At 38.2% G+C, this 27,869-nt stretch overlaps 1 protein-coding gene across 1 annotated transcript in view; it reads right to left on the bottom strand.

Annotated features, from left to right (window-relative positions):
* CDH8 (cadherin 8) overlaps positions 1–27,869 on the bottom strand; it is a 289,616-nt gene that overhangs the window by 49,438 nt on the left and 212,309 nt on the right. The window contains exon 8 of the mRNA XM_023760322.1: positions 3,371–3,492. Within this exon, the coding sequence (XP_023616090.1) occupies positions 3,371–3,492 (122 nt within the window). The remainder of the gene's footprint in view (positions 1–3,370; positions 3,493–27,869) is intronic.

The following is a 27,869-nucleotide window of genomic DNA, read 5'->3' as shown; positions in this document are numbered from 1 at the left end:
TATAAGTATTGGAATTAAAAGAAATGTTACTGGTTATCAGAAAATACCATTGGAATTTATATATTTAACATTTAAATAATTGTATATTGAAGATTTAAAAGAATTCTAACCAGAAGGGATTCATGTTGATTTTGTGTAATATGGAACGTGAACAATTTCTCTGTGTCACAGGATTGCTGTTATTCTCTTAAGGGAACAAATTCAAGAAAAAGTCATCTTTCATTTCAGAATTATGAGAAGGTACTGGGGCTGATATGATTTGCAGTTCTACTTTCAAAGTGAACATCTGCCAATTTTAGCACAGATATGACATGAAATGGAAATCTACACCTAGAGAAGATGAAACTGGCTCCCTCCCTCCCTCCCTTCTTTCCTATCTTTCTCTTTTCTTTCTCTCTCCCCCCTCCCCCTTCTCATCCTTCCTTCCTTCCTTCCTTCCTTCCTTCCTTCCTTCCTTCCTTCCTTCCTTCCTTCCTTCCTTCCTTCCTTCCTTCCTTCCCTCTTTCCTTCCATCCTTCCTTTTCTTTCTTATTTGGTATTTTGTTGATGAGTTCAATCCATTGGAAAAGATTCAAGCACAAAATAATTATCTATGTTCATGTTGACATTGGTTCTGATTTTATGAGATGTTTTAAAAACCTCTTTGAGGTTCTCTAGGCCAGAGGTCTTTAGACTGGGTATTCTGAATGGCTTGCCCTTAGTTATTGCTAATGATCTCCAGTTGCACTATCTCCCCAGAAGCTGATCCCCTCTGAATTTAGCCTTAAATCCATACCTTCCAGGCAAACCAGATTTCAAAGTCACCTGCACTCCTTACTCTGAGGCTGTTGTGAAGCAGACATCAAATGCTGAAAAATATTGAGTGACTATAACTCTAGTGATAATTCAATGTTTGACATTTGTTTTTGATCATTTGAGAATGAACATTCTAATTTGAAAATGAGTCAGTGGTCTGTGGGGTGTGAGGAGAGATGACTGACAGTTTTATCGATGTTGAACTTATCTAAGTGAACATTAGTGTAGGTAACAATGATGAATTTTTGGAAAACATTAAATATAAAAATGAGATACTCGAGCCATTGAAAGTGACTGGGAGTGATGTAATGAACCAAAGATGACTTCTGACTAGCACAAAGAAATCAGGAAGTTCAGGAGGTGAATGATTGCTTGTGCATAAACCAGTCCAAAAATTATGCTGAACAGACAAAAGATCTGGTCTTTTCATGTAAAAATGAACCTTTAACAGATCTGCCTAAACAGATTCATTTGAGGATGAGCTAGTGCAGTGGACACACACACAACATAAACATCTCTTCACAGAAGGAGTCATTTTGATCTGCATAAATCATAAAACAAAGAATTAACTTTTCTCTTTTATTTGGATCTTGCATAGGAAAGGTGATGAAACAACCTGATTTTCCCCCTGAGGATAAGAACTGCTGAGGAATCATTAAAACCTTGGAAACAGTTGAAATCCACCGGGTAAAACTCCAGATTCCTGGGGTTCCAAAGGCATGCATGTCAATGTCACAAGCGAAGGCGATGTTGGGTTGCTGCAATATTGATGCTATTGACTCTCTCAACATGTGCGATAAGTTTTGCATGAACAATGGAGATTTATTTAAATTCTGATGCATTTGACAGATTCTGTATGATTGAAAGGGACAAGCTTATAAGTCTGTGATTGGCTACATTACCCCGGCAATGATCTGGATCACACAACATAGCCTTGAGAGGGACCTGCATATATTGTGTATATTTTGATCAAACTCTCTGCCAATTCAATCCGCCAACTTCGCTAAATACTAGTATATATGAACTACATAGCAGGGTGGGGTAAAAGTGGGTTTACAGTTGTGAGTATGTGAAACACTGTTTATTCGTGTTATTGTATTAATTTCTATAGGAACAACTATAAATCTATTTTTGCCCCCCACACTGTACATATAAACACACTCCATCCTTAAAGAATCACAAATGAAAATGTTCAAAACATGCTAGAGAGCAATTCCACATGACAAAATTAAGAAACATTTGAACTAATATTAGAATATTAAAAATAGTATAGCACTGTGAAAGGTGAATGTTTTGATTAGAACATTTATAGTGTCTAGTTGCTTGAAATTAATCAGTGTTATTACAATTTCAGTTTGTGTGTGTGTGTGTGAGCGTGTGTGTGTGTGTGTGTGTGTGTGTGTGTGTGTGTTATTTTGGTAAACGATGCTAATAGTTCAGATATATGAGAGTAGTCTAGGAGAAACTGTCCACTGTTTTTAAAGGACGGTAACACACTGATCTTTTGTAATAAATGAAAAGTATGGAGCCACAGTGCTAATCCTTTCTTTTGGTGGGAAAAAAAGTCTGACTCTTGTCAGGTGAACTGCTCGGCAAATAGTAAGTTTAATTCCTAACACCCACATGAGGCACAAGAATAGTTGGATTAACAACTCCAGTGTCATGCTGTCAGCTGCTGTTTATTTAAATTAAAATGTCACCATCCAGAAATAAATTAGTAAGTCGAAAAATGATAAATTTCTTAAACATACAGTACTTTGGCACCTTGTTCAGATAAATCTATTACATTTGGGGTTTTTAGAACTTTACATACACTATTTCCATTTTGACATTCAGAGTATAGCAGGTTTGGTTTTGTTCTTGCTTATACCTCTCTTCTTCCAACCCTCCCTCACAAGTTCCCTTCCTTCCTACTCCCTCCCTCCCTCCCTCCTAACCTCCCCTCCTTCCTTTCTCCCTCCCCCCTCCTTACCTCTCCGCCCTCTAACTCACCCCCTTTCGTAATTGTTCCTATTTATACTACATGAGACAGGTAAAAAAAATTCCATCAATACACAATTATCAGATGCTATAGTTACATGTCTAAGACCTATTGTTTATCTTATGTTAAAATGAATTAACTACATTTGTACAGATTTCAAAATTCACTTCCTACACCCCCAGACAACTGGTTGACCTGGGTCCCCCTATTCTGTGTTATTTCTATGTCTGACATGAGATAAGCATTCCCTCCCCATGAGCTTTCCCCTTGCTTCCTGTCATTTGAAGTTTACCCTTTTGCCTCCATCACACCAACCCCTCCCCTGCACTCATCCATACCCCGGGATAGTTTAAGCTAATTCTTTGGCTCTGTGGCCACAGCACAGCAGGCTGTTCCACTTCCTGAGCCAATCTGGTCCTACGTAGGGAGAACCGACATCTCAGAAAGAAAAACACTCCCTGTTTCCACCCGGAGGGTTCTTGCCTGTGACTTTGCGGAAGGAAAATAAGGCAGATGCACACTCTACCGCAGGTTAGTCAAATGTGAGACAGTCGTATACAAACATATCAGCATTAACAACATGGAGATATTTACTTGGCCGGGTTTTCCATTTTCACATAAAAATGCCTCATATTCGGATGCGAATTCAGGGGCGTTGTCATTGACATCCAGCACTTTAATAGCAACAGGTACTCGTGATATCTGACTGTGGTTCCCTATGGGAAGGAAAAGATAACATCAGCAATTGAGGGTATTTCATTGTAACGTGCAACTAACTCAACGTTCTTCTTGAAAGCATGGGTGTCTGTTTCAACTCCCCCTCGTGGGGGTGGTTTCAACATGGTGGTTATGAAGTCTGACCACTCAATGAGAAAAAATAGCCAGGGCTTCACTGCTTAAAAAAAAGTGTAAATTATTATTCCAAACACCATTTGCTGGAGCTTTGCTCTGAATCATTAAAAAGTTTCCCTGGTGAAGAAAGCTTTATTTTATTAGTAAAGTCCATTAGACAAAAGAAAAAAATCCTGTAGGCAACAAAGATTTATCTCTTTGTTTATCTTGGGTAAAATACAACCCAATTTTGTGCTATCCCTCATTTGACAGGCTATCTATGAAAGATGAACAAAAACCCAGCATAAGGGCAGAACCAAATCAATTGTTGATTGGTCCGTCACGATGATTAAAAAATAATCTTAAAGATGGGGGATCATATTTTTTATGAATTTTATTTTTTATTAAAACTTGACCTTGGGATGGTTTTGGATAAAATAAGCCCAAGTCATTTTAATATTTTTGTTTTCATAAAGATTTTCATCTGTGTACACAGATAATAATCTCCTAATCTTTCCAGGTCAATCCCAATTGCAAATAATTTAATACATAATCCTTAATCCTCAAGCCCTTAAATTTAAAAAGTTACACACACACACACACACACACACACACACACAGAAATCTGGTTTATTAATACATTGATGACTTGGGCCATGTGATAATTTTTTATTTGTAGTAAATACAATAGTTTGACTCTGCCTGTAGAGTCTTTTGATGTCTTGTAAATTATGCAGAATGCACGGGGGATGGCCAATTATTTATTTCTGTTTCTGTGGCACTAAATATTTATAAGCAAGCCATGAGGGGGAAAGCGTTTGACTTCTGAATATAAAGAAATCAACTTGCATTTGATAGATCAAATCTACTTTTTGATAATTGATTACATTCAGATCTCTAAAACCTTCAAGCACTCATCATTGTGTTTTTTCTTAAATATGTTGGTATTTCTAAAGCACAGACCAAATGATCAGAGCCATGTTACCAATTTATACTTGGTTAACCCCACTGGCAATGCTACCTGATTTAAATCTGGTTAACTAGCATGGCTACTCTCCAGTATTCTAATGTGATTACCTAAGGATGGATGACTACTATCCTTAGGAATTCCAACCACCTGAGTCATGGAACATACTCTCACTTCCCCCAAATCAAGCCAATGGCCTTAGATATGTCACCTGATACATCCTTTCTCTTTTACTATCTTATATCTAACGGATTAATTCATTCTTCATTCAAAAAGAAAGCATGCACCTCCAACTTTTGATGAAAGGAAAAGTTTTATTTAAAAGTATAGCACCTGACTTTAAGATAAGGAACTTATATGTCATACTTTATCTACTTGAGTAAATTCGATAAATAAGGCATAATGATTTGAAATAAGGTATGATTATATGCTTAAAGTTTATATCTCTTTCTAGCCTGACCATGAGCTGAAAAGTAGCTACTGAAGAGTAAAAGGAATAATATAGTGTTAGCAGTAAATGATGTTTGGAGCTCCATCCTTGCCTCCTACACCCTACATGATCCTGATCAGTTTGTTTGACCTCATGTTATCCCTGCAGAAATTGAAACTCAAGAACGTAACATGTGATTTACAGAATTATGATATTATATGAGAAAACATTAAAAGTGTTCTGATAGTATTGGGCACATGGTCAAGGGGGATATTTCTTGCTGAGAGAGTAGCCAGGAAGACTGAGGCTGCTATCTCCCCCTCCACAGAACCCTAAGTTCCTACAGCAGAAGTTACTTAGAGAGACACTCCAGATCCTTGGCTCAGGTTCTGGGGATGGGCTAGAGAAGCATAAAGCAGAGAGCTCTGAATTCCTTATAAAGAAGCTAACTTCAACCAGGCCAGTGTGGTTCAGTGATTGAGCATTGACCTATGGACCAGGAGGTCACTATTCGATTAAGGTCAGGGCACATGTCTGGGTTGCAGGCTCGATCCCAATTAGGGGGCATGCAGGAGGGCTGCATCAATCAATGATTCTTTCTCATCATGGATGTTTCTATCTCTCTCTTCCTCTCCCTTCCTCTCTGAAATCAATAATCATATCTAATAAAGAGGGAATATGCTAATTGGCCCTCACGTGTCACAAAGATGGTGGCACCCACAGCCAATAAGGCGGGAATATGCTAATTTACTGCCCTGCCCTCAAAGATGGCGGTGCCCACGGCCACAAGATGGCGGCGCCCAGTCTCCTCAGCCCCACAGCTGCCCAGAGCCGGCCCGAGGTGCAGGCAAGCCTCGGATGGTAGCTGCCCAGCTGCCCAGGGCTGCCCGAGGCTCAGGTAACCAGGGCCGGCTGAGGCTTGTGCTGCCGGCAGTGGCAGTGGCAGTGTCAGCAGCAGAGGTGCGATGGGGGTGTCGCCTTCCCCTGATCGCCGGGTCGCCTCCTGCCCCTGAGGGCTCCCAGACTGTGAGAGGGGGCAGGCCTGGCTGAGGAACTCCCCTCCAGTGCATGAATTTTCATGCACCTGGACTCCCAATTACCTAGATATAGATATATATATATATATATACTCTAGTATATATACACTAGTATAAAAATATATATTTAAATAAGCCAACTTCATTTGCAAAGGAATGTGGAGAAGTTCAAGTCCATCTATGCACTAAAAATAATGGAGGTTGTTGTGAAAGGCAAATGGGGGAAGATTGGTAGAGATGGTAGATTCATTGGAGATAGAGTTGGTAGATTCATTGTAAGCCAGCAAGTGGCCAGAGAGAATTAGAAAGGGAGGGAAGAGAAGCCAAGGCATTCCTTGGCTGGAGCTGCATAACTCAGTCTCTACCTTGATTGCCACAAGGCCATCTCCTCTTTTTCAGGGGTCATCTACTCTTCCAAGAACACTTAGTACTGAATTTAGGGCCTACCCGGGTAATCTAGAATGATCTCATATTAAGATTCTTTATTGAATTACATCTGCAAATACCCTTTTCCAACATATTGACGGAGGTTCCCAGGATTAGGACCTGGACATATGTTTTTGAGTTTGACCATTCAACCTCCTGCATTCCCTCCTTCCTGAAAGCTATTTGGGTCTGAATAGAATGGCACTATCCCAAATCTGCTCTTGTCCTAGCAAACAAAGATATAAGAAATTAATTTAGTTATACTTCCTTGCTTAAATTCATGTTTCAAAATATTATCAGATATAAGCTTAGATAACCTGTGATTCCCTTCTGAGAATTTTGTCATTCATTCATTTATTCTTTCATCATTGTTCTCTTTATTTGTTCAGTAAATATTTACCTCTGTATTCCCAGTTACTAAGACAAAGTTCCTACAGTTAAGGGATCTACAGTATTCCAGGAAATAAGGGTTTGTTGTACCCTCATGTACCCTACATATTATTCCTTTACAAAAAGCAGTGGAAGAATATTTTCTAAATTCATGGGAAATATTTAAAAGAAGGGATGACTTCTGAATTAGCTTTACATAATGAGTAGACATATCCTGGGTGAAGAAAGGTAGACAAGTCTTTTAGATTGAAGTCAGCCACGTGTAGAAAGGCCCAGAAGCCCGGAGACCAAGCTGTTAATAAAATAATCAGTAGCTCCAATGGTGAGAGCATCCAGAGACCTGGCTGGTGGTGACTTCAGGGCAGAAATTGAAGCCAATCAGGAAGAGTCTTCTGTTATAATGAGTATAAGCTATATCACATGATCATTGGTGAGCCAATAAAAAACTTCTTGAAATTTACAGTTTTAAAAATTATCAATAAAGCAGAATGCCAAGCATTACTTTTTAAAAATATTTTTCTAAGTATATGAGTGTCCCAGAAATTTACTATGGCAATTTCTTGAAAGTGTTAAGAATAAAACAATAAAATAAACAAGAGACTAGTACACCACATCCCCCAAATATCCTCAAAACGTGTTATTACTGTCTCTGTTAAATAAATGTGCATGATTAAAAATTTTGCAACTTATCATAATTTCCAACATGTCATCATTAAATGCTGAAAATTCACTTTTATCTAAATTAATGAAATGATGGCAGTTCAAATTTTCAAGACATTGTAGAGCAATACAACTAATTAATCAAGCTTCTAAGAAAAATTATTCATGTCCTTCGTGACTGGCCCCAAAATGTTTGCCTTTCATCTGATACACAAACATTAAATATAAAGATAATATAATTAGAAACTTGATTAGCATTCATTAAAGATTACTTTTCTGAACACCAGAGATGCGACTAAGTGGTCTGGAAGGAAAAGCCCATTTCAGTGGCCACAGGAGTCAGACAGTTTGTACATGTGATGAGAGAGAGACTGAAATGGCAGCGAGGATAAACAACTCCTGACTCCTGCCATTTGAATCACAGCGACTCCCTGTCACCTCTCCGTCACACAGCCTCATGAACTGCCCATTAATTTTGCCCTTTGATAATCAAAGGTAATGGCACGCTGCCAAGTCTAAGTTACTTGGGAATTTGCTTCTAACTAGCTTCCATGGGCTGCTGTTTTCACAGGCATCGATTGAAGTAAACAGCCTCTCCATTTCAGACCATAAGAGAGAGGGGGGGGAAAATCTGGCAAATTTAGATATACTAGTGAGGCTCAATAAATAATCCTTGAGCCTTCCATAAGCAGAAGGGCGGAAGCCGTGAGCAGTAAATTCCAGTCAACAGGGCCAGGCAAACTAAGAGAATTTATAATTGCGTCGGGGATGAAGGCACAGTGGAAGTTCATAAAGTGGGAAGACGTGAACTGATTATGTGATCGGAAAGCTGGCAACTTAGGAAATTTAAAATGAAACGGGTGGGAATTTGAAACATCATGGAAAATCATTTCAGCAGTGGGTGTAGGCTCTCTACTGACTAAAGTTAAAACCGTTTGAGGTATATTTTGCCCATAAATGGTTTGATAATTTCTAAATCAGTAGCGATAATTTACCCATTCATAGGATATTAGCATCCAAACAAGTTGGAATATAATAGCCAATGGACACCAGCAGGGTAGGAATACCACCAGGGTTGGGGTGTGTGTGTGTGTGTGTGTGTGCGTGTGTGTGTGTGTGTGTTAATCCTTACTTAAGGATATTTTTTTCCATTAATTTTTAGAGAGAGTGGAAGGGAGCGGGAGAGACAAAGAGAGAAACATCAATGTGAGAAAGACATATCAATTGGTTGCCTCCCACATGCCCCCGAGAAGGGCTGGGGATCAAGCCTGCAAGAGAGTACATGCCCTTGACTAGAATCGAACCTGGGACCCTTCAGTCTATGGGCCAACGCTCTAATCACTGAGTCAAACCAAGCTACCAAGAATATTTTGACTGGTTTTTCTCTTTACAGTATATTTTTATGCTTTACCCTTTTCCTCTAGTAGCAACTGTATTGATGCCCTGGTTCACACACAGTCCCATGAGTGCCTCAAACACATACCCAGAAATCTCTGCCTTCTCGTGTGCATAGAAAGAACCACTGACCACCAGAATTTTAATAATTTTCATGACAGGATTGTGAAAATTCCAGCAAGCCAGGCTTTAAAGAACGTCACACTATTTTACCCCTTAAAAGCTGTCATATTTACACAGTGGTTGTGAATAAAATTAGAACCATAATCAGATGGTGGGATTGGTAGCACACGAACAAAGCTTATGTGTCTTAGTTTTTCTATTCACCAAGTAGTAGTTCTCTCACAAAAGGGAGAACAGCGCTTCCTCTCACTGTGAAAATGGTGGACTTGCACATATTTGCAAATTTCTTTAACTCCCTGGAGAAAAGGACTCTTAAACGGTGACTTTGGTTAGGTCCTCACAGTCCCTGTCATTTTCCCTACTGACAGCGAGAAAGCATGCTCTCTGGCCACCCGACTTCCAAGTGCTTTCTAAATGGGGAGGGCATGTGTGGGTCTCTGGTTTATGACATTCATTTAAGTGAACCTGGGAACAGTGGGGTCACCCCACCCTTCCCCTGCGTGTCTACAGGGAGCCCTCAGTATCTTCTCTCCAGCTCACGGGAGTGCAGGGCCAGGAAACCACCTTCATGGCCTAACATTTTGATCCTCTGGGGAAACGCTTTAGAAGCCATTGAGGTGAGAACTGACTTTCTGAACCTCTTAGATACTATATATTTTATTAACTATAAATCTATAACAGTTATGTTCTAAATAAAGGCAACACATAACTGCATATACACATAAAGACAGCTTACCAATGAAAAGGCAGGACTTGATGAGAATGGAAATGTTATATTTTTATTAATATGTTATTTAGTCTACTTTTAATTGTTTACTTATGTTTATCACGTTTTTTCTCTGTTGTCTCTATTCTTTTTCTTTTAAATATATGTTTTTATTGATTTCAGAGAGGAAGGGAGAGGGAAAGAGAGACAGAAACATCAATGATGAGAGAGAATCATTGATTGGCTGCCTCCTGCACGCCCCCTCCTGGGGATCAAGCCTGCAAGATATCTAGCATGAGCAGCATCCCAAAAGCCTCTCATGTCTTCTCAGTCATTATGCCCGTCAGGCATGTGCCCTGACCGGGAATTGAACTGTGACCTCCTGGTTCATCGGTTGATGCTCAACCACTGAGCCACACAGGCCGGGCTCTATTCTTTTTTGTTTGTTTTGTTGCTGTTGCATGTGTATATGCATTGGGGTTTTCATTTGCTTTGTGAAAGGTATGCCTCATCATTAAACTGTATTGCTTCTGCTGAATTTGTAACTCAAAAATATCAATTTCCTCCTTTCATAGCCCTAAGTTCATGTTTATAATTTTCTTGTACATCTCCTCTTTCTCCATACTATAAGAGATAAGGAAATAAAATTCCATAATGAATCTATTATCCCCGATGCCCCCACTGGCGATCTAAGTCTTCTTTGCAGAATCTCTCATTCTGCCAACAATTTGCATTATGTTTCTATTACTAAATCCTTAGGTTTTATTTTCCTCTTAATTATTTCAAACAGGATCGATTCAAAAATACTGGAACTAAATTTCTGGAGATTATTTTTCTAATGAAATTCCACTTAAACCCCTTATAAAACAGAATCTTAATTATGGAGACTAATACTTGCAGAGGAATTATGTACAGAGTTATTTAATATTCAGTTTAAATGCTCACTCAATATCAACTTACAATAACAATTGTGCCCTTGATTCATACATGTACACACAAACACACATGCACTTTATTAGAGAAGAGAATTAATATTGTGAACAACCCAGCACATATTGCATGATCTATTATACACTATTTCTTTGAAGTGTATTGGCTTACTATGAAGACTTTTTTCTCAAATGGGAATATGATTTCAGGGTATAAAAGGACTGAAATCAATTAATATGAGTTACATATCATAATAGATAGTAAAGAATTATCATTTTCTAAATATCTAATGAGCCTAAAAAAATCAAATTATATGGAATCTAGTCAGCCTGCCCATATCTACTCAAAGCCTGTAAGTGGTAAAGAAATAGGAATCCCAGGTAGTCTGACCAACAAGTAAAAAAAAAAAAATTAAAAAAATAAAAACAAAATGTGTTTATTCTCCACAGGCTTTCTTTAGCATAGCACTTGTAAAACTTAATCTTAAAAAAAAAAAAGAAAAACAACCCCCCCTAATTTAAATACAGATTACTTCCTAAACAATGCAATCCTATATAATAAAAGCCTAATAAGCAAATTGACCAAACAGTCAAGCAACTGGTTGGCGGGGACAGGGCTGGCAAGCCGGTGATGCCAGGCCAGCCAAGCCGGTGATGCCAGGCCAGCCAAGGCGGGTGCCAGCAGGCAGAGGAAGGGGGTGGCGGCAGAGCGATGGGGCAGGGCCAGAGCTGCTTCCTGGTGGTCAGTGCACTCCCACAGGGGGAGCGCCGCTCAGCCACAAGCAGTGGCCGGAGCCTCTCCTACCTCTGCTCCCCATGGGGAGCGGGCCTAAGCTGTCAGTCAGACATCCCCCGAGGTGCAGGCTGGGCACAAGAGGGCGCAGGCTAGGCTGAGGGACTACCTCCCCTGCCCCCGTGCATGAATTTTTGGGCACTAGGCCTCTAGTACAATAATAAACAACATCAAAAGAAAGGTTTAATGATTCTATTTACATGGAATTTTCTATTAATATATTTATATTTAGAAATATAATCATACTTAAAAAAATTTCTTGGGGTAACTGCCTTAAAGATTTTTGCATGAGATCAAGTTTTGCAGGGGAAGTGGGCCAAGCAAACAATAAACTGGATAAATCTTTAGGATGTATTACTGTGTATTTTTATAAGATTATCATCCCCATGTAACCACTCCCCAGATCAAGATATCTGGCATAACCAGCATCCCAAAATCCTCCCATGTACCTCTTCTCAGTCATTATGTCTGTCAAGCTAACTCGATTCTGTTTCTTAACAATATTTTAGTTTGTCTTGCACGGAACATTATAAAAATTGAATTAATAGAGTATACACACTTTTGTATCTGGCTTCTTTAGGTCAATATTGTATTTGTAAATTCATTCATATGTTTGCATGTAGCTGTAATTCATTCTTTTCCATTGTTTGGAAAATAATTTGTATTGTACATATACCACAGTAACTGTATTGTATATATACCACAATTTATAGTATTTGTAAATTCATTCATATATTTGCGTGCAGCTGTACAGTTCATTATTTTCTATTGTTTGAAAATAACTGTATTGTATATTTACTATAATAAATGTTATATATATATATATATATATATATATATATATATATACCCAATTTATTGATTTATCCTCATACTGGCAGATACTTGGGTTGTTTCAGTTCATGTTATTCTGAAAAGTGCTATTATAAATACTTAGTGTAGTTCTCCTGGTGCACAAATATATGAACTTAGATATGTTATATACTTAGGAGTCAAGTAAAATATTGATTATAAGCTATACAACCAATCAGCTTCAGTGTATGCTTCCAAACATATTTTTAATATGGATGTACCAATTTACACTTTGCCCAGCAATGTTTAAATACAGCAGTTGTTGCACATCTCTAACAATATCTGTTAAAGCAGGTTATTATTCATTTTTAATTTCACCCATTGCAGAGGTATGTCATTGTATTTCAGATAGATCTGAATTTGCAATAACCTGATGATTAAATGTGAAAGACCAATTATGCTTACTGGCCACTTGAATATCTTCTTTGGTGACATACCTGTTCAAGTTTTTGCAATGTTTTTTTTTGTGGTTTTTTTATGTGAAGTAGCCTATAGATGGGACTTATATTCAGATAACTGATGATTTTTTAAAAATTGATTTCAGAGAGAAAGTGAGAGGGAAAAATAGAAACATCAATGATGAGAATCATTGCTTGGCTGCCTCCTGCTGGGAACTGAGCCCGCAACCCGGGCATGTGCCCTGACCTGGAATTGAACCTTGACCTCCTGGTTCATAGATCCATGCTCAACCACTGAGCACACCAGCCAGGCAAGTTTTTGCCATGTTTTAAGTTGGGTTGTCCATGTTTTCCTGATTGGTGTGCATAGTCTATGTTAAGAAGCTGAGTCCTTTGCTAGATGTGGGCATCACAATACCTCTTCCTCTCTGTGGTTTGACACAAAATTTGAAAATTCTATTACCTTTTAGGAGACATAATTACTTTTGAAATTTACATCTTTGATCTCTATGAAGATTACTAATATTGATTGTCTGAGAGGTCAAAGTTCAATTTTACCTACTGCAGATATCCAATTCACAATCCAGTCAATACAACTGAAAGTCCATCTATGGTATCTTTGCCATAAATCAGTTGAGAATTTTTGAACAGGTCTGTTTCTGGAATTTTCTGTTCCATTGTTCCATTTTTCTATCTTTATTGTTATAAAATGCTCTCTTAATAACTCTCTATATATGAGATAAATGCTCTATATTGCAATTATGAGTATGATGAGATCAACAATTATGGTTTTCTTTGACTTTTTTTTCATTATTTTCCCTTTAAAGTTGTATGTACATTTTAGTGTTATTAGCTGAACTTTGTGTGTGTGCACATACACACACAGCTGTCGGACTTTTGATTGATATTGCAAAGAATCTACAGATAAATTTAAAGAGAACTGTCATGTTTTATATTTGAATCCCCATATAGGGAACTTTAGATATACTTTATTTATTTATTTAGAACTTAGTTAATTTCAGTAATGTTTTGTAATTTTCTGGTAATAAGCCTTGCATATCATTCATTAGATATCGTTACTACTTAATGGAAGTCACTTTAGTATTTTAAGTAGTATTTTTGTTTTATTTTCTGAGAAGTGCCAAAAAATAAATATCGGGTTCTTTAATAATAATTCTACCAGGCATGCAAACTTTACTTATTATTTATCAATAGGTTTTGTTTTCATGTCTGGGTATTCAATCATGTGGTCTGTGAATAGTGAGAACTTTATTTCTCCCTTCCCAATATTTATACTTTCATTTCTTACTTGTATCTGATTGTACTGGCACAAAACCGTCAGTATAATTGCATACAAATAGCAATAGGAGACAACCTCATCTCACTTCCCATCTCAGTGAGAAAGCTTTCAATATTTTCCCATTAGGTCTCATATTTGCTATGATTTTCTATAGCTGCCCTTTATCAGATTAAGTTCTCTTCAATTTCTAGCGTGCAAAGAGCCCCCCCCCCCCACACACACACCTTTTTTATGAACAAGAGATGAGTATCTCACAGTTTGTGCATTTGTGGAGCTTGATCTTATGTTTTTTTCTCTTAATATTTTAATTTATACTAATAGGTTTTCAAGTGTTATAATCTGTCTTTGTATTCCCTGGGTGCAATATTATATTTTTATATTAGTGGCTTTGAATTGCTAATTTGCTACCTAGGATAACATGAAGCAGGCTGTTAATTCTTCTTTCTTGTAATATTCTTGTCAGGTTTGAGCAGTAAAATCACGCCGGCTTCCTGACATGAGGTGGAAATGCTGCCTCGTTTACTTCTCTGATAAACTGTGTGTCAGATACACTGGGGCATGACAATTTATGCGTGAAGAGTTAGTAATCACGGATTTAATTTATTCAATACAGAAAGTGATAGACATATTTTTGTTTTTCTTATTTATGGCAGTTTGAAAAGACTGCATTTTTCAACTCAGCCTATTTCACATGTATTTTCATATCTTATTGGATCAATATATTAGTAATATCCAATCACCATATTTTTAATGTCTATAGTCTGTAATGATGTTTCCTTCATCATTGCTGATATTGGTAATGTGTACTTTCTCTATTTTTTTTCTTGCACGATTTTATTAACTTTATTCATCTTTGCAAAGAAATAGCTTTTGGCTTTGTTGAATGTCACTACTGGACATGTCTTCAATTTCATTATAGTCTATCCTAAATTTATCTTCAGTGCTCTACTAGTTCTTAATTTTCTGTTCACTTCCAGTCTTTTTGAAGTGGATGCTTAGATTGTTGATTCTTTTTTAGCATTTTTTCTAGTGTAGACACTTAAGGCTAATTTCCCTCCAGGCACTGTGAGCTGTAGTCTATAAGTGGTATGGTGTCATTATTTTATCATTCATTTTAAAAATGTGCTCATTCCCTTGGTGATTTTCGTCTGTATTTCATGGATCATTTAGAACTAAGTTTATGGCTTAATTTCCACTATTTGGGATAATGTCACTTTTTCATTATTTATTTCTAGTTTAATTCCATTGCATTAAGAAAACGTACTCTGCACATGTTGAGACGCATTTTATGGTTCCATTTTGACCATTTTGGGTAAATCTTTTAAGTGTGTTTGATATGATTTTTCTCTAATTTTTAAAAATTATTTTAAAATATTTTTCTTGATTTCAGAGAGGAAGGGAGAGATAGAAATATCTATGATGAGAGGGAATAATTGATCAGCTGCCTCCTGCATTCCCCCCACTGGGATAGAGCCCACAACCTAGGCAAGTGCCCTGATCAGGAATCGAACCTTGACCTCCAGGTTCATAGGCCCATGATTAACCACTGAGCCACGCCAGCCCGGTCAAGTTTTCTCTAATTTTTGAGTGCAGTGTATTTTACATTTCAATTATATAACTTTACTAATCATAATATTCAAACTTTCTATTCTTACCATTTTTGTTTGTCAACTTGTTTGATTAGCAGAGGCTTATATTTTAAAATCTTTATCTACAAGCATTAATATGTCTATTTTTTCCGTTTGCTTCAGTCAATTGCTTATATACTTGGCAAACAATATCTTAGGTCAGTGATGGCGAACATTTTGAGCTCGGCGTGTCAGCATTTTGAAAAACCCTAACTTAACTCTGGTGCCGTGTCACATATAGAAATTTTTTGATATTTGCAACCATAGTAAAACAAAGACTTATATTTTTTATATTTATTTTATATATTTAAATGCCATTTAACAAAGAAAAATCAACCAAAAAAATGAGTTCGTGTGTCACCTCTGACACGCGTGTCACAGGTTCGCCATCACTGTCTTAGGTACATGAACATTTAGGATTTTTATATTATCTCCCTGCTGAATTTAATCATTTATCATTAGGAAATTTTTCTTTTTCCTTTTGGAAATATTTTTTCTCCTTCCTCTATAGCTGAACTACTCTCACTTGGCTTGAATTTCATACATCTTTTTCAATGCGTTCAGTCCTCATGTGTTCTTATATTTAAGGTTTATCTCTGATAAGAAACATGATTTGAAAATTGGTATTTTTTCCTAGTCTGACAATTAATATCTATTCATTGAAGCATGCAGTTTAATTACATTTAGTATGAATGTTTATATATCTGGTTTTTAATTTCTTATGGTATCTTTCAAATGTCTTTATCAGTTAATGCTTATGTTCCCTCCTTTCTATCTTTTTGGGATTAATATGTTTTAATGACTCTTTGTCCTTCCTTAGCCTATTAGTTATATAGTCTTAAATTAATAGTATTTTAGTGGGAGCCTTAAAGGTCATATGCATATATGTGTCCTTGACTTATTAGAATATGCCTTGAGTAATGTTTCAAACATTTTACGTGCCAGGCAAGAACCTTTACAACACATTGATTGCTTGTGCCAGTTTGTTATATCCTTCCAGTATGTGGGCTTTCATTTTGGATATGAAGAAGGAAAAGATATTATCTCCCTTCACACAGGGTTGGATGATCTCCTCACAGGAGGATATGCATAGATGGATCTTTGATAACGTCAAGACTGAATTTCAGATTACACAAGGGCTGATTTAATTTCTGGTTTTCCTTGACTTCTAGAGCCCATCCTGCCTGTCCAATTTGTTTCACTTTTTAGCCTCTTAGCACATGCTGTCTGATTGCTTTCAAATCCTCTTACTCCTACACATTTTAAGAATCCGTTAAGTGCATCATGGGGAAAAGGTACCAGAATGCTCTGATACCTTCCCTTCAATGACCTCCTCCCTGTAGCCTTGGCCTCTCAATTTCTGGACACCTTGGGAGCCCCGAAGTACAACGGTGTCTCTACTTTCTCATGAGGCCATCACCCACTCCAGATTATCGATCTCAGCTTGGTTTCTATGGCCTGTGAGTTCCATCAGTTAAAGCCCTGAAGGGAATAAACATGCTACATTTAGGAGTCACCACAATTTGCTTCCTTCCTATGGTGTCTTGGCTTAAGTACTGGAAGCCTTCAAACATTGTTCCCCGCCCCCACGCCCCCCCACCCCCCCAGTTTTATAGTTATTCCCAGCGGGAGAGTTAGCAAGATAGAAACTACCATCACAGACATAAGAAAAATATTTAATTATTCCCCCATCACACTGGGGTGTAATATGCTCATTATTTCCCCGAGAAAATTAAACCATAAATCACTGTGTATTTGATGGACCATGGACACAACTATTACTATAAAATGACCTTAATCCTGTGTGAGGCAGTGCCCAGAAGAATTCATGTATGGTATGAATAATTAAGCTGGTGTTATCTTTAGTTAATGCTCTGACTACTCAGCCAGACAGATCGCTGGAGACTGCTTTTTCTCCGTCTGTGCTTTGGCCACAATAAATTCTGCATGTATTGTGACAGTGGACCAAGATATTGAGTTAAAAAACAAATCCATAATTCAAGATAAATCATTAGCAGAGGTGGCTGGAGTGATTGCAGTACAACCTGTCACCTCAGGGTCAAGGACATGACAAGGAAAGGGATGATGTTGATTTAGTCCCAGAAGTAAATATTAAATGGCTTGACTACGTGAGAATGTGAACATAGCTATACATGGTTATATCTATACATTGCTACTTCTGCCAACCGCGTTTGTATCCACAAAACCATCTATCAATGTGTATTAGGAATATAAGTAGACACAGAATATTACGTATTCCTTGACTAAAACAAAGGAGATATATGAGATACATTGGGTAAAATATGCAAATCTATAAGTAATAGGAAGCACTACGTATTTTTTAAATAATTGTGTTTGCAGGGACAAGCAGAACACTTGTTCATAATGACATTGTGCAACTTGGGATGGCTAAACTTCTCTCTCTCTCTCTCACTCTCTCTGTTTATAGGTAAAAATTAGTTGCTACCTGTACTAAGCTCGCTTTTACAATATCTACCCTGTTAAAGAAAGCTTGCTTTTACAATATCTACCCTATTAAAGAAAGGTTAATAAATTCTTGCAGAAGAAAGAGAAGCTTATATCCAGCTTATTTTAGAACCTTATGAGATAGTGAAAGAACACAGGCCGACACTGGGACCCTCAATGATGCTGGAAAAACAACTGCAACTAGTGGTGAAAAAGCAGCAGTGCTGGAGGCTTTCTGTTTGAATGTATGGGGATGGCCAAAAGCTCTGTGTGCTACCAGAAATACCTTAGTTAAAAAAACACACAAACATGTCAAAGACAAAAATGAAAAGTGATTTTTTTCCTTAACACATCAGAACAAAAGGAAAAAGATGAGCGAAACGCGCTGCAAGAAGAAGGCTAAGTTCCACAGCCGGCATCTGCCTTTTTGCTTTTACCCATAATCCACCTGATTGTGCTTTCCTTCCTGACATGGCCTGGCCTGCTGGGGGCACAGCTTTGAACAAAGTACGATGTAATCTAATTTATCTCCACATATCAGCACATCCCCCTTAGAATATGAATCATTTTCATGTGGGTTTCCCCCATCAAGGTACTGGAATCCATCCGTGGAGAAGGAACCACTTCAGTTGATGTTTCCTGTGCTCCACTGGGCGATGGAGAAAATTGCATGATTGGGGTCTAAGCTCTGAGGATTCTTTATATAAGTCTCTCTCAGTACAATCCAATGGACAGTGAAATCCACTTGTAATCCCAAACCTTACTCCATGAGTAATCCATGCTTACCACATCAGAATATCGTCATCATCATTACCATCAGCAGCAGCAGCTTAAAAAATATTTGCTGTTTACCAAACACTTATTTTCATGTGTTTCATTGCACCATGTTTTCATTTTTATGTATTTTTATTTTTTAAGTATATTTTGATTGATTTCAGAGAGAAAGGGAGAGGAGGAGAGATGTAGAAACATCAATGATGAGAGACAATCATTGATCGACTGCCTCCTGCACACCACCTCCCTCCCCCCACTGGGGATTAAGCCTGGAGTCGAACCTTGACTTCCTGATTCATAGATCGATGCTCAACCACCGAGCCATACTGGCCGGGCTCATTTTTATGTGACACTATGGATAAAGTAACATGATTATTCTCTCCCATAAACATTTAACATACAGTAATTGTAATTTTAAAAGTCACTGTTCCAACTTCCATTCAATCAACAAATACTGACCTTACACTTCCTGGGTGCCAGACCCTCTTCGAGGACAGGAAATACCAAATAGCGAAACCAACCCAACAACAACAACATTCAACATGGGGTTAGGGGTGGGGACTCCCAGGTATAGATGAAACTGATGGACACAAATGAAACCAGATAAAGTGAGAGAGAAATGTGGGGAGGGTGTAGCCCTCCTAGGGAGGTGTCACCGCACCACCCGACTTCTTTTCCCTCCCTCAGGTGTACGAATGGCAGACACAGGACTACAGAACCAAGTTGCCGGTGTGTGGACCTTCTTTCTCTACAACCAATCCCCTCCTTTCTCTACGTAACAGTCTGAGCATTCACCCCAGTAAGGTCATATGAGACCGACGCCTTTTTCTTGGTGTTTGCTGGAAACTGTCTCCACGCCCAGCAGAGGCCTGCTGGCCACCAGGGATGATCTGAGTCACGGCTCAGAAGGTCAAGGGTCAAACGCGTCCTGCACTCCTGTAAATGGATGCCATGAGGAGAGCACAGTCCCTTGGTGGGGGCACGTGTCGCTTTCTTTGGAATTCCCTCTTATGAAGGGAACACGTGAGTTTCTGGAATCCCAGCTATTCAAGCTGGACCCTACCCTATGGGCAGAGGGTGGAATCGTAAATTCATGTCATTTAAAATAGCTGCAATGAAAACCGAGGCAGTTTTTTCTTGAATTCTTGGGACTAGCAGAATGTGTGGTACAGTTAGACTCAATGGGTCTGGTTTTAGAGCCCAGAAACATTGATTAGGGAAAAACAACAATAACCACAACAGCACAGCCTTGAGCAGGCTCCATATGGTAAGAACCATAGTGAGAAAATCCCCTCTTCATTTAAGACTCTTTCTCTGTCTACACCAGGGATCTTGTGAGGATTGGGACGGCAGCATTAATGCTGGCTGTATTTTTATACATTCTCCGTGAAGCTTTGATTCCAGGAAGAGCGAGCCTGTCCTAGCATTGTAGAAATTTAGACTTCAAGCCAACTGGTGAGCAGGTTTTATGGTTTAGCAAATCCCAGTTTTCATTAATAGGATGTAAATTCCACCTGAATATTTACTAGGGCTAGCAGTGATGGCGAACCTTTTGAGCTCGGCCTGCCAGCATTTTGAAAAACCCTAACTTAACTCTGGTGCCGTGTCACATATAGAAATGTTTTGATATTTGCAACCATAGTAAAACAAAGACTTATATTTTTGATATTTATTTTATATATTTAAATGACATTTAACAAAGAAAAATCAACCAAAAAAATGAATTTGCAGGTCACCTCTGACACGTGTGTCATAGGTTCACCATCACTGGGCTAGGGAGACCTCAACAGAGGTAGGTGCCCTTGACCAGGAATCGAACCCATGACCTCTTTGGTCCGAGGGCCTCGACTCTGACCACTCAGCCAAACCGTCAGGGGCTTACCTACCAAATATAAATGGGCTAAGTTATAGCTTGAAGTGACTCAGTGAAACTCAATTAGGAGTTTTTATAATCATTTTCTTCCTCCTCTGGTTCCTGCATTGAAATTACAGGTCATGCATTCACAGCAGGACAAATTACTGTTTTCCCTGCAATCAGGTTGGCTCTGATTTATTCTATATCTTTCAGGATTTCTGCCCACTGAAGTCTTTTTAAAAAAATATATTTTATTGATTTTTTACAGAGAGGAAGGGAGAGGGATAGAGAGTTAGAAACATGGATGAGAGAGAAATATCGACCAGCTGCCTCCTGCACACCTCCTACTGAGGATGTGACCGCAACCAAGATACCGGAATCGAACCTGGGACCCTTCAGTCCACAGGCTGACACTCTATCCACTGAGCCAGACCGGTCAGGGCTGCCCACTGAAGTCTTAATCTTTGGTGATGAAGTGGCTCTCAGCATTCTCTACTGGATACCCCCAAACCAAAAACAAACAAAAAACCCCAAAAACACCAATAACAAAAAACTCTGCAAATGAGTTTCACTGTGTAGTTCCTCATCCCAATATTCATATTTATTTCCAATTAAATGCACGAGAGCAATTCAGAATTTTGTAACTTCAAATATTGCCTATCCTGGTGATTTTTCATAACTGTGAGAACAAAAAGATTCTCTAATTTTTAATTTCTTCCACATAAACCTTCATTATAATTTCTTCTCAGGAAATTGTTGGAATTTGCTCAACACTAAAAAGAATTAATTGCCTAATGTATTAAGGCAATTAAACAAATCATTTCATCATATGAATAACAATGAGTATAGTTTCACGCTAACAGGAAAAGGAAGGCAAAGGAAGGGAAGAGAAAAAGGAAGCTAATAATGATGCATGCTGGTTTATTTTTCAGTCAGTCTTAGTACACATTATACAGATGGCAAAACAAAGGCATAAAGAAACTATCTCACTTCCCTGGAGTAAAAAAATTAAAAAAAAATACTGATGCAACACAGGCTTGAAATTCATGTATGACTCCTTCCAAAGAATAGCCAAATCCTTTGCGGTTTTAGAATATTTGCCTTAAGTTTTAAGTTGATACAGACACCATAGGTGTGGAGTTACAAAGCCATCTGCTAGCAGAAAGGATTACCCCCAAGAAGCATATCTAGGGTAAAATAATTTGCCATAAATACTCTCTCACTTTCTTTCCAAAAAAAAAACAAACAACAAAACAAACAAAAGCCGTCTGAGAGATTAAAAAACACATTAGCATAAAGGAGACATATACAGTGGGGCCTTGACTTACGAGTTTAATTTGTTCTGTGATGGAGCTCGTAACTCAAATTACTCGTATGTCAAATCAAAAAGTGAACAAGTGAGACACGTGATGCTGGGCTGATGTTGTGGCGTTCACTGTGACGTTCGCTGCGCCAACTAGCAGTGGGGTATCTGAAGCTGGCTCGTACCCCGAATTTTAGCTTGCAACTCAAAGCAAAAAATCGGCCGAGAGACGGCTCTTATCTTGAAAAACTCGTTAGTCAGGACACTCGTAAGTCAAGGCCCCACTGTACTCATATGTCTAAGATAAAGATTGTCCAATCACCTTTTGAGCCATCTTGACTAAAAGGTCCACATGGGCAGAATTCATTAACATAGTGAATAAGAAGAACGAAGAGTTGGTTTATGTGGTAGCTGTACAAAACCAGTATAGTGACAAGACCTCTGGACTGGAATGCAGGGTTAGGATAGGATTGATAATGTGTATGTGTGTGTTTTAATAGTTTGCATGTAGCAGGAACTATATGTGCTCTGCCTGTGCTTCAAACTCCACTTTATGAAAACAGAAAGGTAATTATATTACACTGAGTTGTGCTGAACTTTCCAGATGTCTATGAAAACTAAGCATGTTCTTATCCTACTGGTTAATTACACAATGGCATAGGTATTAGCCAATGTTCTTTCAGCTAAATGATAACTGTTCATAGTCTAGTCCTGGTTTATGTGTTCTTTCTCCATTCATTTATTCAATCAGTCATTCCTTCATTCAGTAAATACTTATTGAATTGTAAATAGTCATTCAGTGTTATTGAATATTTATTACCAAATACTCGTGTAGCTGTGGGGATGATATCAGTTTACAGCATAAGACATTCTACCCATGGGGACGAATTCATGACCAATATACATAACAATGAGCAAATTATATGATATGTCAGAAAGGATTAAATGCTAACAAACAAACAAACAAACAAGGCAGAGTAAGGGAAATCTAATACTGGCGGGGGCTAGGGTAGGGCAAAGACTCAAAGATGGAGCCCATCTTGACTATAGCAAGAGGATATGTATTCCAGGCCCAGGGAACAGCTACTACAAAGATTCTAAAGGGAGAACCTGACTAATGTTTGGAACAGTCAATCACAGATTTCGGGATGGTTAGCAAAGAAAATTATTTTCTTGGGGGTAGCAATAGACTTGCACATAACAGTGACAGACTGCGAAGAGAATTAAGCAACATCTTTTTCTTGATTACCAAATTGCGATAATGTAAGACAAAACTACTTTAGGTTTTAACAAAGAATTAGGCTTGGGTTATTAACTTTAAAGTATGCAACCAACTGCTGTTCCTGGATGGAGGATGTTTTATTTCCTTAGGAAACCTCTCCTCTGATCTAGCCCCACCTCAGAAGTTTTGCAAGAATTCTGTGCCCTTTCCTTTTCTCATATATTTTTTTAAAAATATATATTTTTTATTGATGTCAGAAAGAAGGGAGAGGGAGGGAGGAGGGAGAGGGAGAGAGAGAGAGAGAGAGAGAGAGAGAGAGAGAGAGAGAGAGAGAGAGAGAGAAACATCAATGCTACTAGGGATTGAACCTGCAACTCAGGCATGTGTCCTGACTAGGAATTGAACCATGACCTTCAAGTTCATAGGTCGATGCTCAACCACTGAGAAACACCAGCTGGCTTCTTTTTCCATATGGACTGATGTATTTTATCTCTTTATGAAGAGTATTGAGCATATTATAAGCAGGTGTTTACAAGCACTGTAAGATATACAAGAAGTACCCAGTAAGATCATTTACTCACTCAGTGAATCTATGTCTATCATTTATAATGTGGTCCTTTGTATGCTATCAGATATGAGGATGGGAGAGAAGTGTAAGGTATAGTCTCTGCCCTTGGTGACATTAGTCCGGGAGGGAACAGGTGGCACGTAAACAATTAACTCTATTTATAAATTAGATCACCCCTGCCTTCTCTGAATTCCCATATAATCTCAGCAACATATATTGCTTCCAAATGGAGTAACATTTGGTTTGAACCTTTAAGGAAAACTAGTATTTGAAAAGGCAGAGACATGACAGGCTATTCAAGGCAGAAAACAATAATGTCATAAGGGATGGTCCAGGGGGACCTGGTGATAAGCAAAAAGGGTTTGATAAAACCGTGTAGATACAAGACATCCATCTCTACATAGCTTGGGGGTGGAAACATTTTACACTTTTTTGTCCTAAAACATTTTCCGCAAGTTTAAAATCATAGCTACACATTATTATTGGTAATTGAGATCTTGAAGAGAAGTATTCTAAAGGAACAATTCATCATTTAAACTGTTTTATTTATCAAGAGGTCTTTAGAGGATATGTTCGTGCACATTATAAAATGATGATTAAGAAATTAGAAGTTCATATTGCACAATCTAAATCTATTTTTTTTACCAAGACTTGGGAAGTTTATTGTTTAATGGGGAGAATGAGAAATGTCCGTAAGTAATTATACAAAGCACAATTGCATTCCTACTATGTGCATTTACTCTTCTAAGTCCATTAAATCTATTTTGAATCTTTAAATTATGATCAGTAAATAAATACCAGCCTTCATGACTCAAAACCAGCTAGTGGAGCCAAACATGAGCAAAAGGACGAGCATGTTCAATGTCAGGAAGGGTTTGCAAGGTGCTGACTTATTTGAGTTGGGGTAGGAGATCTGATAATGGTAAATAATGTTGGAAACAGCAATAGCATTAGCTGTCATGTCTCCATCATCTACCAGGTGTCACACTGGATATCATTATATACTACCTCTTATTCCCTTTATATTTATTTACTGAAAATTAAATCAGTATGACTACATTTGAGATGAAGAAACTACAGACACTACTTTTAAGAAATAAGGCAGGACTCCCTGCATTTTTGGGCCTCAGTGTAACAGTCTCAGAAGGTGTTCTGGCCAAACATAGAATCCCTTCTCTTTCCCAGAAAAATTTCTGGGCTCTCAAAGATAGATTCCTTTCTATTGTCCCTCACATCTCACCCCAAACTTGACCCCGTGTTTTGTATCTAAAGGTTATTCAATAAATGTTTATTAAGTTACTAGCTGAACAAAAATAGAATTAAGAGGTGGGTGAAGGACTGGATGGATAGATGGGTGGATGGATGGATAAACCGGTATGTCACAGTCAGGGCACATACTAGAATCAACCAATGAATTCACAAATGAGTGGAACAACAAGTGGATGTCTCTCCGTGTCCCTGTCCCTGTCCCTATCCCCGTCCCTGTCCCCGTCACTGTCACTGTCCCTGTCCCTCCCCCTCTCGAGAGCAGAGTTAGCACAACTAACTCCAACTTGTGTTTGAACTTTATCATCTGAACACATAAGTCTGGGCCAACAGCCAAGTCCTGGGCTGCCAGCAAAAGGGAGGCAAGCCACAGGTGCAAGTGATGATGATGACCAAGCATCTCTGTGGTTATCAGCTCGACTGTCATGTCAGCCATAGTGCTTATGTTCAATAACCCTTATTCTACTTAGCATGGGCACCATAGGCATTCGCATAACATTCATTACAGTGAATTGTTAATTGTTCTATTTTATTATTAGTTGTTATTGTTCATCTCTTCCTGTGCCTAATTTATAAATTAAACTTTATCATAGGTTATGTATGTATAGGGAAATCATAGTATTTATAGGGTTCAGTACTATCCAGGGCTTTAGGCATCCACTGGGGAGTCTTGGAACTTATCCCCACTGGATAAGGGGGAGCTACTATATACAATTATTTAGAATAAAAATTGAATTTTAAAAACCCAACTTCCTGCTGATCAGCATCTACCTAATATTGAAAAACCAAATATGTTTTTTTCAAAATGGTTAACAAGTGTTTTCGGATAGGGGAGGAGCTGGTCTAGGTCAATCAATCCTTTGCAATTGATGGTCTCAGTCTGAGTATCACTAGGAAACTTGTTAAATATGCAAATGCTTGGGCTGCAAGTCACAGCCAATGAATCAGAAACTCGGAGGGTGGGGCCCAGGAATCTGCACTTCAGTCAGCTCTCCTGGTGGGTGCAGGGCATGCTGAGCTTTGGGACACCCCAGCCTAGAGGTGTGTTTTATGATAACCATGAACTATATTCTGAGCAGAGACTTGCTACTCAAAGTTAGTCCACTGGACAGCAATGTCAGTGTCATCTGGGAACTAATGAACAACGCAGACTCGGTACTCCAGACTTATGCCTGGAGTTTAACTTCAAGAAAATAACAAAATTCACATTGAATAGGTAGTTTAGGGATTTCAGGGGGATGGTTAGTTGTGTTTTTTTTTTAATTTTTATAATCCTTTTGTTGAATAAGTAGGGAGGTATGGCTGGAAAATGCTTTAAAGCCTTTAGAAAATACATCAGGATTCTGGGCAGTTTCTAGAATCCTCCAAAGTAAAATAAAAAATACATAAATAAGGCTCTATCTCCAACAGCAAAATAAATGGCTAATGGAGCAAGGGAGACCTTCATTAATAACACTTAATAATAGCCACTAATGTTATTGAGCATCATGTTCTAGTGTCTGCTAGCCCCTGGAGACCCAAAGATGAATAATTTAGGGTCAGCAATATGTAACAATCAAATGAATGAATCTACCTAGTAAAATTAATCATCCCTTGCAATGTGCCAGGCATGGCAGTAAGCGCTAAAAAGGTGGTTTCTCTATTTTAGTCACACAACATTTGTATGATACTGATATTATCATTCACATGTCACGAGGAGGGAAATAGAACCTCAGAAACATGCAGCGACTTTTTCGTAGTCACATAATAAATACGAGGCCCAGACAGAATTCAAACAAAAGGCTATTTGCCCTAAACTCCTTCTTTGATGACAGAAGTGAGAAAAGGCATTGTGAGGCGGTCAGGAGGAGTCGGTTGAGAAAGAAATGGGTTTTCGACTCAAATCACAGAGTGCTACCCAACATCATCCCTTTCCCTGTGTCTCTCCCACAAATGGTTCCAAATGTTTATCTTTGGGAAAGTAAAAGTAATTACTACCATTCATAACCAGTTCCTGGTGCAGCATAAGAACCATTATGCATGACCACAGATATGTCAGATGAATGTTATTTGTCTCAACACCAAAGTACACCAGAGATTCTCTATCTTCATAGTCTGTTGTTTCATGAACTATGGGGGAGGGGGGAGTAGGGGAAACTGACACATTTAGGGTGAATAAAACCAGTGGCAGGACAGAGACAAAGAGATTAACTAATGTAAAGTAATTCTTAGTTCTTCAATGCTCATTTTAATACATGGAAACAATTCCCTTCCCTCTTCACCTCAGAACATAAATATAGGTACAGATCTATCGATCTATCTATCTATCTATCTATCATCTATCTATCTATCCATCTATCCAAACACCTTATCCTGGTAAAAGTGTAACAAATAATTTCCACGTGAATCAATCAGCTAATATTTGTAATGTTTTTAAAGCAACAGGGTAACCACAAAAATGGAGAGGCCTCATCCTAGGAAAATGATTTTCTATCTCATTTTATCTTGCTTTCTCTATTTGAAAAATGGGTCCAATAATACTTGCCCTTTACAGACCTCAGAGCAATGCTGTAAGAATTAATGAAATATGTGTAGAGAGCTGTAAGCTGGATGAATTAAGAGATGATCACTGTTATTCTATTGGATTCTTTAAATAAAATTGCCAGTACAACAAGGACCCAACCTTTGTGGATAAGGCAGATATAAGAACGTAGTAGTAATGTAATTTTTGAGGAAGTCTTTGTTGTTTAAATCAAGTGCTTACATCAGACGTCTAAATTTCAAATGGATATGAT

The sequence above is a fragment of the Myotis lucifugus genome, unplaced genomic scaffold (genome assembly GCF_000147115.1).
Source record: "Myotis lucifugus unplaced genomic scaffold, Myoluc2.0 scaffold_179, whole genome shotgun sequence".
Taxonomy (NCBI): domain Eukaryota; kingdom Metazoa; phylum Chordata; class Mammalia; order Chiroptera; family Vespertilionidae; genus Myotis; species Myotis lucifugus.
The sequence above is the reverse complement of the archived record's forward strand: the minus strand, read 5'-3'. Positions and strand labels throughout refer to the sequence as shown.